Here is a 15,085-nt window from a genome sequence, read left to right as displayed (position 1 = left end):
AAAAAACCAAAAAAAAAAAAAAAAAATTTTTTTTTCTTACTTAAGAAATTCTGAAATATTCAGCAGCTTAACAAAATCATCAAGGACTCAAATTTTGTCTTTTTCCTTCAGCACCCTCAGCACAGCAGCTCAGATTCCTGGTGGATGAAATAGTGGTTCTAGGCATCTTTTGCAGTTATGACAACATTTTGGGGGAAAGGAGGATGCTTTGGTTCTGAACATTATTTTTATCTCTAATGGTAAGTTTTCCTGGATGTGCATTGAGAGCTTCCAATCACATCTCAATGGCCAGCCTTGATTTATGTGCCATGCCTCAGCTGACCCCTCCAAGGAAATGGGACTCTTAGGACTGAGTCAAACAATCAAGCTTCTTTTGGGGCTGGGGATGAGCCTCCCTCCCCTGATGCCCGTGACTACACAATGTTGGGAGGATGTTAGCGCAAAATCACAGATCTCCTAGAAAGGAGGAGGAAATTCTCAAGTGTTATTGGGCAACAACTATCATGAAGTGCTATACAGTTGGTCCCCTTTACCCATGGTTTCCACGTCCATGATTCAGCCAACCTCAGACAGAAAATATTTGAAGAAAATTGTGCACAGATGTTTTTCTTGTCATTGTTCTCTAACCAAAAAAGTATAACAACTATTTATATAGTATTCATATTGTATTCTGTATTATAAGCAATCTATATTACAAGTGGTTTAAAGTATACAGAAGAATATGTGTGGGCTGTATCCAAGCATAATACCATTTGATACAAGAGACTTGAAAACCCACAGATTCTGGTATCCCGGAGAAGGAAAGGGAAGTGCTGAAACCAATATGCTGCAGATATGGAGGGACACTTGCAAATGACTAAGTATGTGTAAGCAGTTCTGGGTTAAAGCTAAACAAATTTCTTTATGAGTTGACTCTAGGAGGAGATAACAGTGTTCAACATTTTAAAATTTATTTGACCCCAGAAAACTTCTCCCCCCATCAAACACTTCTAGAACATTAATGTTCCTCAGAACACATTTTAGGAAATGCTTATCACAAACTCTAAGATCTGTCCAACTATAATATTCTATGATTACCTAAAAAACTGGATGAGATTTGTTGAGATGAAAGAAGTCCATAAATACAGCTGTTTTATCATTTAGGTTCCCTGCACGGTACAGATGATATGCTTGAGTCGGAGAGATTTAATAAATAAGCTAGATTCAAAGCTTTGGGGAAGTCATTAAAAGATGTGCAGTGTCCTCTTGTGCCTGCAGAGGTGAAGGGAGTGGGAAGATTGCAGAAGCAGAGGTGGAGGGAGCCGCCTACGCAGAGCTGTGGTTCCAGCTGGGAGACACAGTAAGTCCGAGCACCCATGTACTCCAGGTGCTCCCTGCTCACCTATTGGTGCTCTATATATTCCAACTGGAATCCAGTTAGAGCCCACTGATGTAGCCCAAATTGTCAGTCTCCTAGGGAAAATTACAGGTATTGAGCACAGCTCCTGAACATCTCATTCCATCTTAAATGCTTCCCTGGAGCCATCTTAATAAAACAGAAGGGACAGAGCCTGGAATCAAGACAGACCCGGATCAATATCCGCTCTTGGTGGTTCATTTTACTAAGTTATTTTGCAGAGTTTCAACTGTGTTTCATGCCTCAAATATGTGCTATGAGACATATGTTGCAAGACTGTTATGATTATTTAGAATACCCATAAAAAGTGTCTGACTCATGGTAGGTCCTCTAACAGATGTCGTTTTTCTTTTTCCTTTCCTCTCTCTGCTATTCGCCAAATATAAATTAAGAAACAACTGTGGGCAGAGCACTGTGCAGATTAGATGTTCTTTATCTGCAAAATGTGTTTGGCCTGTGTGTTGAGATAGTTCCACACCTAGGGTTAGAGGACACTTAAGGTCCTCTGCTTCCAGGACACTAAGAACACATTCATCACCAGGAGAACGCAGCACTGATATCATGGCCATCCTTTGAAAATGTTTGTTTTGGCTCCATCAAGTTTCCCCAGCCTGTTGGCAGCACTGAGGAAGGTTCCAAAAGCTGCAGATTCCAAAACTCCACCTCAGGTCTCCTAAGACTGATCCCTGGATAAACCTGGGGATCTTGTTTTAGGATTCCCTGTGAGGCAATTCTGACAGTTGGCTGAGTGTGCTTACCTCAGCCCTGCATGCTACTGAAATGTTGGCACTTTCATTTGGCCTCTTGAAAGAACAAATTGGAAACAAAGGAGCAGTCACAGTTAACATCATTTCCAAATGTAAACTCATTCAGCCAACACAGCATCAAGGTTTAGTGAACTAGGACAAGCACCATATCTACTGGGAAAATGTCCTTCCCTCTGTGTTTGCAGAAGACTGATGGGTCAGAATGATTACTGACACAGGGCCACTAGTAAACTATAAGTAACAGCCTAATCCTGGTGCCTTTGCTTATCAAAACTCTTGAAAAACAGGACATCTGGCTCATTCCTTGTCTCTCAAGTCCTTCTATTCTTTTTTGGCCAAACAATTTAGTCCTAAAGTCCTCAAGTCAGGTACAGCAAAGCAGGCATCCATGGTGGTGTGCGTAGGAAAGCTGAGGAAGTCCAGGGGGCTGGTGAGGGGCAGTGTGCCTCTGTGGGCTGCCCAGCCCCCCGTGTTACAAGCCTGAGTGGGTGAGAAGTATTACCAGGCAGCATGAGTGTGTGTGGGTGTGTGTGTGTGTGTGTGTGTGTGTGTGTGTACATGCGTGCACAGTGAGACCAGTTGATGTCGGGGCTGGGTGAGCAGAGCATCCACATTGCATGGAGTGGGCAGGGGAACTGAGCCTGAGCAGGACGAGGGGGTCATCTTGAAAAGAAGGGGATGGTTCAGAGGTGGGGGATGGGCTATGTCAGGGTGGTCTACAAAATAATTAGCCTGTCATCTGCAAATACCTGGAGGTCATGAAAGTAAGGACAACGTTGAGGAGCTGTTCCAAACTGAGTGAGGCAAAAGTGAATGTGATTCTGAACTGGGTCCTTTTGGACAATAGGGACAACTAGAAAAACTTGACTGGCATCTGCATCTGAGGAGTTTTCCTAGAAATAAAATAATGTTAATTTCCTGATTGTGATGGTTGCATTGTAGATATAGAAGAGACTGTCCTGGTTTGTAGGAAAGACATGCTAATGCATTTGGGAGGTGATGAGCATCCTGTCACCTTACTCTCAGATGCAGGTGGAGCAGACTATCTTTACACAAATAATTTTGTGATTGCTAAAAGCATTATTAATAGGAAAAAAAAGTAGAGCAAGACTCCTGTAACAAATTACAACACCATAATATATCTTTTTAGAATTAGTTCTTTTTAGAATTAGTTTATTCAGGCCCAAACAATGAAAAATGTTCCACATAATGCCCTAGTTTGCTATAATTTAAATAAACTGATAGAAAAAAAGGTGTCACATGTCACTTTTCACATACGAAAGTAGGAAATACAACTTTGACCACAATTGCTAGAAGAAACAAATACACATTCTACTCCTTATTAAAGACCTTTAAAAAACCATTCATTAAGTCAAGGATCTGTTGGGCACACATTAATTTCTTTTGTACATGCCTTTGTTGTGGAGTAACCAGGTTAAACACTTTGTCTATCAAGTCAGCATATGTGATTTAGCAAGGAGTATTTTTTTTTTGTACTGGGGATTGAACTCAGGTCCTTGTACTTGTAAGGCAGGCAGCAGCACCACTGAACTAAATCCCCAGGCCTTTAGTTTTTTGAGACAAGGGCTTGCTATGTCGTTCAGGCTGGCCTCAAACTCACAGTGATCCTCCTGCCCAACCTCCCAAGTTCTGGGATTACAGGTATGTGCCACCACACCTGTCTAGAAATTCTGATCTTTGGGCCTCCTTTGAGCTCATTCCTTGTGTCCTGGAAGTAGAGCTTGGGGCTTTTGTGTCCATCTATCTGACTCAGTCACTGTGACACACCAATCCTTTTGGATACCCATGTACTGGTTATGTCATCTTAACACCCATATTGAAAGCAACCTCTTAGGATTGGAAATCTTCTTGAGGTACTTTTCATCCTAAAGTTCTTTATTTCATGACCAGAAGGAAAGATTTTTTTCTAAAAAAAATTTTTAATGTAGTTTCACTACAGCCTACTATCTAAAACCTTGCATTTCCTTCAAGGTAAGATGTTGGCTGGTCACACTGACCCTGATCCACAAGGCTTAGTGGAATCGTCCTGCTCTGAAGTGGTGTGGGGCATAATAGGTTTTTTCTTTCTTTTTTTTTTACCTAGGAGCTTTCTGTCCATGGTTTGGTCCTTGTGTTTTTGCCCTGGCTCAGAAGACACCATCATAGATTGCACTCAAATGACATTTTTCATGTCACAGTAATTATCTCTTTCCCACAGGCTGCTCTACTGAAAATGATGTTGCTCTGAAAGCCTGTCTTCTGTCACAGGGAACACTACACAATACTCTCTGGGATGTGAGTACACTTTTCTTCTAATTGTGAATGCTGCACATTCTTCTTTGTTTTTGCTTCTGAGTACAGCCTTGCAATGTAGTTCATGCAACGTTTAGAGTGGGAAGCTGAAAGAAAAACATATCAAATGTGACTATTTCTCGTGAACAACATGGCACCCATTTATTTGAAACACTGTGCTTAGACATTGTGTTTATAGATCTATATGTAAAAGTCATAAAATCAAACCTAAAATTTTTTAATGCAAATAAATGGTCTGAATGCATTGTTATACACTAATTTTTAAAAGTCTTGTTCCATAAACAACATACCTGGTATAAAATATATAGAGATTTCTGCTACAAATGTGCTGCCTTGAGCAAAATCACATATTAAAAACAAGGTTTATGGGAAGAATAGCTTGGAGCAGGCCCTTCAAAGACTATGCCATTGTGTGTACACAGAGGCTAGAGGTGACACAGGAAATGACCCAGCTGACACGTTATACCAACACCCTTCTTCAAACTGTAGCTTACATACATTTTCTCCTCCCTCTCCAGCATTCACACAGCCAGTTTTCTCTCCCCTCCCTCATGAGCATATCTATTTTCTCTTTCCATTTCACTTTCTAGGAGGTAAAAAACAAAAACAAAAACAAAAGGCAGAGGTGTCATAAAAGACCAGTTTCCTACAAAATCTCAGTCAAACCAATAGAGCAGCAAAGCTCACTGCATATCTTGCAACTCCTGGGAGCTACACTACTTTGCACAGCAGACATAAAATGGTTGGGGGGCCTAAAAGCATTACATTTTTATAGACCTAGCTTCTGCCCACTGGATCTTCATTGAGAGCACATGTGCGCGCACACACACACGCACACACACACACACACACAAACATATACACACACACACTTCCCTTATTTAGATTCTTTTCGCTTTCTTTACTTATTTTGCCTAAGGAATTGCAACAGAGCTATCCAAAAGACCTGAAACATCAATACAAATATATCAAGTACTCCATTTGTTTGGGGTGTTGTTGTTGCTCTTGTTATGTTTTGGGGGTCTTGCTATATATTCCAAAGTGGACTTGAACTCACAGCAGTCCTCCTTCCACAGCCTGAGAGTGCTAGGATTACAAGTATGTGTCACCATTTCCAGCCCAGCACTACATTTGTACCAGACCCAGTGCTAGAATCCAGGGATATGGAGTAAATCCAATTCTACCTGAAGGAATATTATATTACCTAAATCAAAACACCAAAAATTACAGGGTGGTATGAGATTTGCTTCACTCATAACATGCGTGTAGCATGCTCTGGGGCACAGGCAGGGAACAGAGTGTCCCCACATGTGGCAGCAGAGTCAGGGATGGCTTCACTACTGATTCTTAATTAAGATGAGCATCCTTGAATTTTATAAGATGATTTAAGAGATTGACTTTCTAGTTCGAAAATTCAAACTTTGATATTTTTTTTCATCTTCTCCTTAAAGACAACTCATGAAGGAACCTCATTTTTCAAATCCCAGGTCACACAGTTGACTTACTTTGGCCATTTCTCTCTTGGGAAGACGTTTCTTCGTTATTTGACCTTGATCTGTAACTTTCTACGGTGTGTTCTGAAATGTCATTTTCTGCAAGAAAAGAAGATCAAATTACTGATTTCTGATGCCACAGATATCACCTACATGTTGAAATGAGTAAGACATCAGCTACAGTATCCTAGCTGATTAGCCCCACTGGTACCTCCTGTCTGTACTAATTCAACACATTACTGTACTAGGTTCCCTGCAGGCACTGTCAAGGCACCAGAAGAGCTGTGGAGGGGAAATGACGGCAGAAGAGAAGCAAGTATTGTCCTTCAGGAAGGGACAATTGAAATATTCCCCAAAGAGTGATGGAGGTGAATTGTTAATGAGAGATTTTGAAACAGTATTATAGTGTTTGCTTATTGTGCAGATGGGTACAACTGAAAAGTCAGATCCTATCTCCAGGTTTATTTATATAAAAACATTAGTCCATTTGACTATCCAGACACTGATATGAAACAAGCCAAGGTTGCACTATTCAAAGCTATTCCAAGATGTGTTTTGCCTCTAGTTGTAAGGACTTCTGTTACTAGGGGTGTCTTAGCCTTAGGTGCTACAATGTCACTGTCCAGCAGCCCTATGATGTGTGCCATGTGTGCAACTTAAAATACTCTGTGGCAAGGAGTGTGGCTCAGTGGTAGAGTGTTTGGTTAGCTTGTTCAAGGTCCTGGGCTCAATCCCCAGTGCAAACATTCACTCACAGACATCCACACCCACACCCACAAATAAATTCTAGTAGTCACACTTCAAATATAAAAAGAAGTAAGTGAAATTAATGTAATAATATATTTTATTTAACTGGCACATCTAAGATTTTTTTTTTTTTTAAGACAGGGTTTCTCTACGCAGTTCAGGCTGGCCTTGAACTCACTATGTAGCCCAGGCTGGCCTCAAACTCATGGCTATCCTCCTGCCTCAGCCTTCAGACTGCTGTGATTACAGGCATGCGCCACCACACCCGGCTCTGAGATATTAGTATTAGGTATATTCTCATGCACATTTGTGTGTGTACCCTGCATCTTCCAAACTGGGTATGTACTTTGTGCTTACAGTCCGTCTCATAAGGACTAGGCCCATGCGAAATGCTGAATAGCTAGCTTGTGGCTGCTGTATTTCAAAGTATAGGGCCAGATAACAACTCAGAGTTAAGGAGTAGATTTAATTGCGACATCTGGTCATGGGATGAATGGAGTAGATGTATTCTGAATAACGTCTAAATTCCCTTCCAGCTCCAATATGTGTTGTAACTAATGCACTTTAGGAGTATGTTCTATACTAGCTCAATAACTTTTGTTTCTAATTTTTAAATTAGAATGCTCAGGGAAAATTGCTAAGGTGTTACGGTTGAGTGAGGCTGAGTGCATTCTTAAAAAGTAGGAATGGGACGAAAACAGTCTGTTGCATTCAACCTTTGTCCAAAACTAGAATGTAAACTCTTTGAGAGCAAAGACCTGCTCTGTCTTGTGACGGATGTATCCCTAGGTCCCGGAACAGTGCCCGGCACACAGTAGGCACTCCAGTGAATATGGAATGAATGAATTAATTGGCTCTCCATTTTGTATGCTTTTGTGAACAGAGGCGTTCATAATTTAATGTCAATTCTCAGGGCCATTTCAGTTTCTGTGGGTCATGTACTCTCTGACCAGTCACAACTCTTGTTTACTAGGAAATAACTGCCTGAATGACAGCGCACGTCGAGCTCATGCGGCAGCAAATGGAGAGCTCGAATGGGTAGGATTCTCTTCTAGTCGAGGCGATTCTCTCAGCATCTGACAGCCTCCCTCAGGCCACACCCACTCACCTTTCTTCCAGACCACGTGTGCCTTCCGAAGCTTCATTATAAAGAGCTGCACTATGACAAAGAGGATGAAGATGAGGAAGGACACAAGTGTGAGCAACAGGATGCCGCTTTTCTTCCTGGCCAATCCTAGATGCTGAGGCTTTGCTTCTGTAAGGAAAATGAAAGGATTTTAGGCAGTTTTTCCCCCATTGAGGAATATACACAGTATTTTTGTGCTACAGTGTAGGCTAAGGGACAGCTCAGATGAAGACGGGAGACAGAGCTTACTCTGAAGGGATGGTGTTTATCTGAATGCAAAACAATTCTGGGAAATAATCTGAAAAAGTATTTTAACTGACACTGTATTGAAATAGTACTGCCGGGTGTGGTGGTGCACGCCTGTAATCCCAGCGCTTGTGAGGCTGAGGCAGGAGGATCCCTGTGAGTTTGAGACCATCCTGGGCTACATAGTGAGTTCCAGGTCAGTCTCAATTACATAGTGAGACCCTGTCTCAAAACAAAACAAAACAACCCCCAAAAAAAGAAAAGAAAAGAAGTACCCATTTCTAGAGGAAGCATGCAAATACTGACTTAATTTTTTTTTGCAAAAATGAAGTTAGGTAGCAAGAGAAATTGTTCAAGAATTTGGAACACTGTGCAAATAATACAAAAATTCATTTATCTTGGCTAGGTTAAATGTGGTGCCCCATAAAGGAACTTGGAGATATACTAGACGAGCTTTTAAAAGTCTTTCTAAACATAGAATTTTGATCTTATGAAATGTCACTTTGCCAACATCCCTCAACCCAGCCAACAATCAAGGAGTGACAGCAAGGTTGGGAATGTGCACAGTGAACACTTGCCTACCATGTACAAGGCCCTGAAGCCTGTCCTCAGCAACACACACACACACACACACACACACCCCACAGGGGAAGAAGTGGAGTTAGCTGATAGACAGAGAAACAGTGGTTAGCAAAAACAACAGAGCCTGTCAAAGTAGATCAAGTAATGCATAAGGCAACAGGTCCAGAAGGGCCAAGGGAATAATTAATTCATTATGTCACAAAGGGCAAAGAGGTCAAGCAAAACAAGGACTGGAAAAGGCTATTTGATTTATCAGCAGAGAGGTTAAAATGTCAATTGTTTATTCCAAATGCAATGGTGACACTCACCACTGGCCAAGTCAGACTCTTGAGTCGTTTCTTCTTTTTCTTTCTCGCTAATCTCCAGCGTACTGGAATTTTCCATTTTTGAAACTAAGGTGAAAGAAAATAAGATACAATATATGCATGTATCATACATATGTGGTACATAGATATAACGTATGGTTTGAATGCTCCTCCAAAACTCAGGTTGGGCCAGGGATTTAGCTCAGTGGTTCCACCTCCTGCCTCGAAAGCATGAGGATCTGAGTTCGATCCCCGATACAAAAACAAACAAACAAAACCCCAACTCATGTTGATGTTTAATTGCTATGGGAAGAGGTGTTTGGGTCGTGAACAATCCATCTTCATGCAAAGACTGATGCCATTACTGCAGAGTGAGCTCCTTAGGGACAGTTTGCCCCTTTATTCTCTCTTTGCTGGAGCAAAAAGGCCTTTGCCAAATATGGTCCCTGAATACTAGACTTCTCAGCCTCTACAGCTGTAAGCCAATAAATTTCTGCTCATTATAAATAACCTAGTCTGATAGTCTGTTGTAGCAGCACAAAATGGACTAAGACTACAACTATTCATATAATACTATACTCTTCCCAAAGCAGCTGTGGAAACCAAACGAAGTGGCCCTCATTAAAAAAGAACAATGAATCCAGGCTTGGTGGCATATGCCTGTAATTTCAGAACTCAGGAGGCTGAGGCAGGAAGATTGCCAATTTGAGACCAGCATGGGTTGCATAGTGAGTTCAAGGCCAGCTTGATCTACATAGTGAGACCCTGTCTGAAGAGAGGGAAGGAAGAAGGGGGAGGGGAGTTTTTTTTAAAAAAAGAAATCTTGTTTTCTCTTTTAAATTAACACATAGTATTTGTACATATTTATGGGGGATATGACACAATGTACACACAGTGTACAGTGATCACATCAGGGTAATTAGTTCTTATCATTTCCATCTTTGTATCGTTTCAATATCTTACATTGAAACTTTTAAGCTCCTCTCTAGTTCTTTATAAAACATATAATATGTCATTATCAATTATTGTGATCCTCCTGTGCTGTGGAACACCTGAACTAATTCTTCCTCTCTAACTTGATTATGGTACCCATCATCCAACATCTCTGTCTTCTTCTTCCTGCTTTTTATAGCCTTTAGTAACTACCATTCTACTCTCTTCTACGTTTGGATCAGAATATGAGAGAGCACTTGCAGCATTTATTTTTCTGTGTCTGGCTTCTTTTATTTTGAACTACTGATTTTTTACAAAAGTTGTTACAAATGATCAGTCTCCCCTTGCCTTATTTTTGAAAAGGCGAACACTTGTTGGACGTTCACTAGGTGTGGGCCTTAAACTGATCACCGGCTGTCTGTTTTTTCTCACCACAGCTCTAAGAAAACAGAAGTTTTGAGCAATCAATACATTAACAAAAGTCCTGCAGCAAAGAAGCAGCATCAATAACATTGAAACTGAATTTTTCTCTAGTACCAGAACTCCAAATTAAGACCATTATTTCATACTTTCTTCCTGAATCAGGACTACTGGGGAGAAGGCCTTTGGGGTGCCCAAAGATACCATTCTCCCCTGACAGGGACAGGAGCCTACAGCCTGTTGTGCAAGGTGTGCAGAGACATGACTCATGTTTAAATGGAGCCTCGGTTCCACTGCTTCTCCTTTAGAAGTTGGATGCAGTGTTTTTGCTAGATAAGACAAACTACAAAAAGAAGAGAAAGCTTTTTCGGATTTGTTGCTTATTTTCTTCTTTCCTTCCTTCGTTCCTTCCTTCGTTCCTTCCTTCGTTCCTTCCTTCGTTCCTTCCTTCCTTCCTTCCTTCCTTCCTCCCTCCCTCCCTCTCTCTCTCTCTCTCTCTCTCTCTCTCTCTCCCTCCCTCTATTTTAGACCATTGCACAGCGCCACTGTGTGGACCCCAAGGGGAATGAAGCCTCCCAGATTTCGGCCCAAAATGGGTGTTATTAACAGTAATAAAATTGCAGAAATTGAAAGCTGAAAGGAATTTTAGAAACCACATTTTGTAAATCCTGTGTTGTATATGAAAACGCAGAGCAGAAAATTGAGTTGCTCAGGAGTGGTGCAAGCCAATTTAAAGACAGCCAGATTCTAAACACGTTTTAAAATATTGGATTATTAAAGCAAGCGATGTGGCTGTTCCACTTCATAATATTTTCAATTTTCATTGCCTTTCAAAAATTGTATGGACATATTGTATTTATCAGTGTTTTTAAAAAGCCTAAACATTTACTTTTAAATATTATTCAGTATACACGTTTTCAAAAATGTGATCTGATACTCAGAACTATCAACATGATAATGATCTGAAAGCACTTATCCTACCAAATAAAATTATTATAGAGATACTACATGAAATAGAAAGACAGCACATAGGAATTTATGCCTTCCTGAATGAGGCTGTCTTGCTCAAAAGCCCAAAATAAATTCATTCATTCATTCAGCATATTCTGAGCACCTGCTATTGTCAGATATTGTGCTGGATAAAATACAAAGTTAAATTAAATATGGAATCATTGTCCCAAGTTAACCATCTAGTGGGCCCACTATCTAAAAAGCTGGAATTATAATCCAGGCTTTCTGAATCCTTCTTGGAGTTTAACCCTATCATCAACAATGGTCCAAGGCCAGGCGTGGTGGTGCACGTCTGTAATCCCAGCACTCGGGAGGTTGAGGCAGGAGGATCACTACAAGTTCGAGACCAGCCTGGGCTACACAGTGAATTCCAGAGCAGTCTGAACTACATAGTGAGACCCTGTCTCAAAAAACAAAACAAAAACAAAAAAACAATGGTCCAAGTTCTTTACAACCAAGTAACTGACCTATCCTCAAAGGTGATTTTGTTTTTCAATGACAGCATCAAATTCCCAGCTTCTACTTCTTGAATCATTGATATCAAGTCTTTATTTTGTGTTTACTCTGCTCTCAATGGAAAGACAAAGAACAGGCTTCCTCATAAATGAATTCAACCTTGCCCTTTGGCACAGAGGAAATGAATGTATCTCAAGCAGAACAGCACTGAGCTGATAAGGCATCTATGTTACCCTAGATCCCATCCACTACATATGCTCTACTGATGTGGTCCTGTTCCAGGACGCCACAAAGCTGGAATCAGTTAGAGGGGTCCTGAATGGATATCTTATTAGAAATTAAAATTTAAAAATTTAAAACAACATTAGAAATGGGATCTTCTCAAGCAGGCATGGTTTGTTTCTCTTTTAAAGTTTTGGTGATTTCGACACTTACCAATACTTGTGGGCTGCTGAAGGTCTGGACAGGAGAGAGAGCTTGTCCCTGGAGCATTTGAATCTGTCTCTTGATCAGTAACTAGGAAGGAGGAAAAACAAAATTCTGCAACTACAGAGAGCAATTTTACCCACATTGTGCTCAGTAAACAGAATGTATTCAGCTGCTACCTGCTTGTGGAGATTGTACAGAAACCTCGGAACTGTGTGTTCTGTGGCTCTTGTTCTGGTTTTTGAGTCTGTACCCTGCTGATTTCCCATCTGCTAACCTGCCTGGCTTCAAAGTGCAGCATGCTGGACTCTGCATGCTGGCTCACTTGGTGGTAGTAGGCAGAGGGTATTTGCTGTCTCTGTCTGTATACCTATATCTTCCTATCTTCCGGTCTATCCACCTAACCTCATCTCTGTCTTCCTGTTGTCAATTAGGGCTCTGGAGTTGGCCTCAGACTGCATTAAATCCCAGTGCTGCTATTTGCTTGCTCCTTAGTGAGCTGGACAAGACGTCTAATTTATCTAACATTTTGTCTTCTCCTTATCTGTGAAATAGAGATAGTGACCACTTCAAGATTTTGTGTGAGACTTAATAAGTTCATTCATATAACATGTTTAGTACAATGCCTGGCTATTTATTAAGCACAATGCTTACTACCTATTGTTTTACAAAATAAACAAAAATGCTTAGGGATGTTTCCAGAGGTTCACCTTAGGATTTATTTTAACAGCCTGTGAGCTCGCCTACATCTCGAAAGTATTAAATCATTGCACCTGTCAATTTACAGATGTGTGACAGATAGGTAGACATTTTATATGTCTATAAAATCTGTGAGTACTTATCAGTGTTTCTTTGAAATTTCCTGTGGTTTTGAAAATGTGTTTTATAATAGAACATTTTATTATAAGTATTAATTCATACTAGTTTTAAAAATTAATGGGTTTCACTGTGATATTTCCATACATGCATATACTATGCTAAAATTTTAAAAAATATATATGAATGCCTGAATTTCATGTAATAGTTCTGATGAAAGGAAGACAAACTACTAAGAAAATATTAAAGAAATCATCCATGAGGGAGTTGTTCAAGACGCCCAGTGCATGTCTGAAACTGTGGTGGACACAACCCCAAATATGCAGTGCTTTTCTCCATACACACATACTTATGATGAAGTTAATTTATAAATTAAGTGCAGTAAAAGATTAACAACAGCAAGTTTAGAATTATAATGACATTCTGTTATAAAAATGATGTGATGGTGGCCTCTCTCTAAATAGCTTCCTTCTTGGTGAACCATGGTTAACTGAAAGCATGGAGAGCAAAGCCATCGATGAAAGGGGACTACTAGACGGACTACAAGCTAAAATAAACTCTGTGATTACAAAGATGCCAGGAAAGTTGAAGAAAGAGGAGGGCTGTTGGCAATGAAAAGAGGGAGAAGATTGAAAGCTGGTCAAATAGAACTATTGGAAGCACATCATAGTGCCTAATATGGGAAATTCTGAGGACACACAGAATAAAATCATTACTAATAGTCAAAGTCTTCTAACACAGTGTTTACATAGTGTGAATTTGGAAAATTTTATATTTATGTATAAAACAAAGTTTATATATCTACAAATTAATTATTTAGATTTAAAACTGATTTTATCCTTTTAATTAACAAACTGCTAAATAACTATAAACACTGATTTAGACTGGTTGATGTTTTGACTGAGTGGAGCCTAGCCAGATTAACTGTCTCTCCAGTTGGCCAGAATGCCATAGACTTCTGCTATTCAGTGAAATATCCACTAATTACCTAGTCTATTTAAATTTAAATTAATTAAAGTTAAATAGTATTAAACTGTAGCTCCTCAGTTGCACTAACCACATTTCAAGCTAAAATTCTGGACAATCTGAACCTACCACTGTTTGTTTGGCAGCTTATAAGTAAGTACCTGAAGACTTCTTATGAGATCAGTAATATTAACTAATGTAATTTTGATACTAAAATGTGTCAGTGTTAATAATATATGCTTAACTCAGTATTCTTCAAATGGCCAAATCATAATGTTTTGAAAAGATCCATGCAAAGTGCAAGCTAGTCTAATGTCAGAGTATGAAAAGTTCATTGCTATGGTTACAGGGTCCACATATCAACCAACCTTTAAGAAACAAGAAACTAGTTCTTTTTTTTTTTTTTTTTGGGTACCTGGGATCAAACTCGGGTCCTTGTGCTTTTGAGGCAGGAGGCAGAACCACGGAGCTAAATCCCCAGCCCAAGAAACTAGTTTTTGCTGGGCTAGGTGGCACACACCTGTAATCCCAGCACTCTGAAAGGCTGAGGAAGGAGGATTGCAAGTTCAAGCCCAGAAAGGGCAATGCAGTGATTTACAAGGTCCTATTGCAAAATTAAAAACAAGAAGAAGAAGAAGAAGAAAAAAAAAAAAAAAGGCCGAAGATGTAGCTCACTGTGAAGGTTCTAGGTTCAATTCCCAGTATGAAAAAAAAATTTAATAATGAAGAAAAGAAAAAAAACTACCTCTTATTAAATTATTGTGTGGCTTCAAAGAAGAATGTCCACAATTATCCCAAAATTCTATTAAATACTCTTTCCTGTGCTGGGGATGTACAGAAGCTCAGGAGTGGAGCACATGCCTAGCATGCATGAGGCCCTGGTTACCATCCCCAAGCACTGCATACATACATATACACATATAAACACTTTTCCACTTTCCAACTACATATTTGTGTGAAGTTGACTATTTCAAGCAAGAGAACATATTGGAAAAGAACTGAATGCAAAAAAGAGATTTTCAAAATGTAAAATGATGTCACTTTTTTTCACTAATTTTTGGGTGTTACAAAATATTGTTATA

At 39.9% G+C, this 15,085-nt stretch overlaps 1 protein-coding gene and 1 long non-coding RNA gene across 4 annotated transcripts in view; one reads left to right on the top strand and one right to left on the bottom strand.

The window, feature by feature from the left end:
• The window catches only part of LOC104857969, a 22,679-nt gene extending 8,863 nt beyond the window's left edge, over positions 1-13,816 (top strand). Inside the window, exons 4-9 of one of the 2 annotated variants that reach the window (XR_002025155.2) lie at positions 112-239; positions 4,382-4,458; positions 5,964-6,134; positions 6,218-6,337; positions 7,690-7,973; positions 13,502-13,816. This is a non-coding gene — a long non-coding RNA (uncharacterized LOC104857969). Of the gene's footprint in view, positions 1-111; positions 240-4,381; positions 4,459-5,963; positions 6,135-6,217; positions 6,338-7,689; positions 8,236-13,501 lie in introns of those variants that run through there. The other variant, XR_779020.3, reaches the window with a different exon arrangement.
• Positions 4,384-15,085, bottom strand: part of Crtam (cytotoxic and regulatory T cell molecule) — a 28,002-nt gene continuing 17,300 nt past the window's right edge. Inside the window, exons 6-10 of one of the 2 annotated variants that reach the window (XM_010618037.2) lie at positions 12,231-12,311; positions 8,979-9,062; positions 7,825-7,971; positions 5,982-6,068; positions 4,384-4,562 (exon numbers count right to left, since the gene is read on the bottom strand). In XM_010618037.2, coding sequence (XP_010616339.1) covers positions 4,438-4,562; positions 5,982-6,068; positions 7,825-7,971; positions 8,979-9,062; positions 12,231-12,311 — 524 coding nt within the window. In that variant the 3' untranslated portion in view covers positions 4,384-4,437. The remainder of the gene's footprint in view (positions 4,563-5,981; positions 6,069-7,824; positions 7,972-8,978; positions 9,063-12,230; positions 12,312-15,085) is intronic. The other variant, XM_010618038.2, reaches the window with a different exon arrangement.

The sequence above is a fragment of the Fukomys damarensis genome, unplaced genomic scaffold (genome assembly GCF_012274545.1).
Source record: "Fukomys damarensis isolate Sample0158 unplaced genomic scaffold, DMR_v1.0_HiC HiC_scaffold_16, whole genome shotgun sequence".
Taxonomy (NCBI): domain Eukaryota; kingdom Metazoa; phylum Chordata; class Mammalia; order Rodentia; family Bathyergidae; genus Fukomys; species Fukomys damarensis.
Note: the sequence above shows the minus strand (reverse complement) of the source record. Positions and strands in the feature narration are given on the sequence as shown.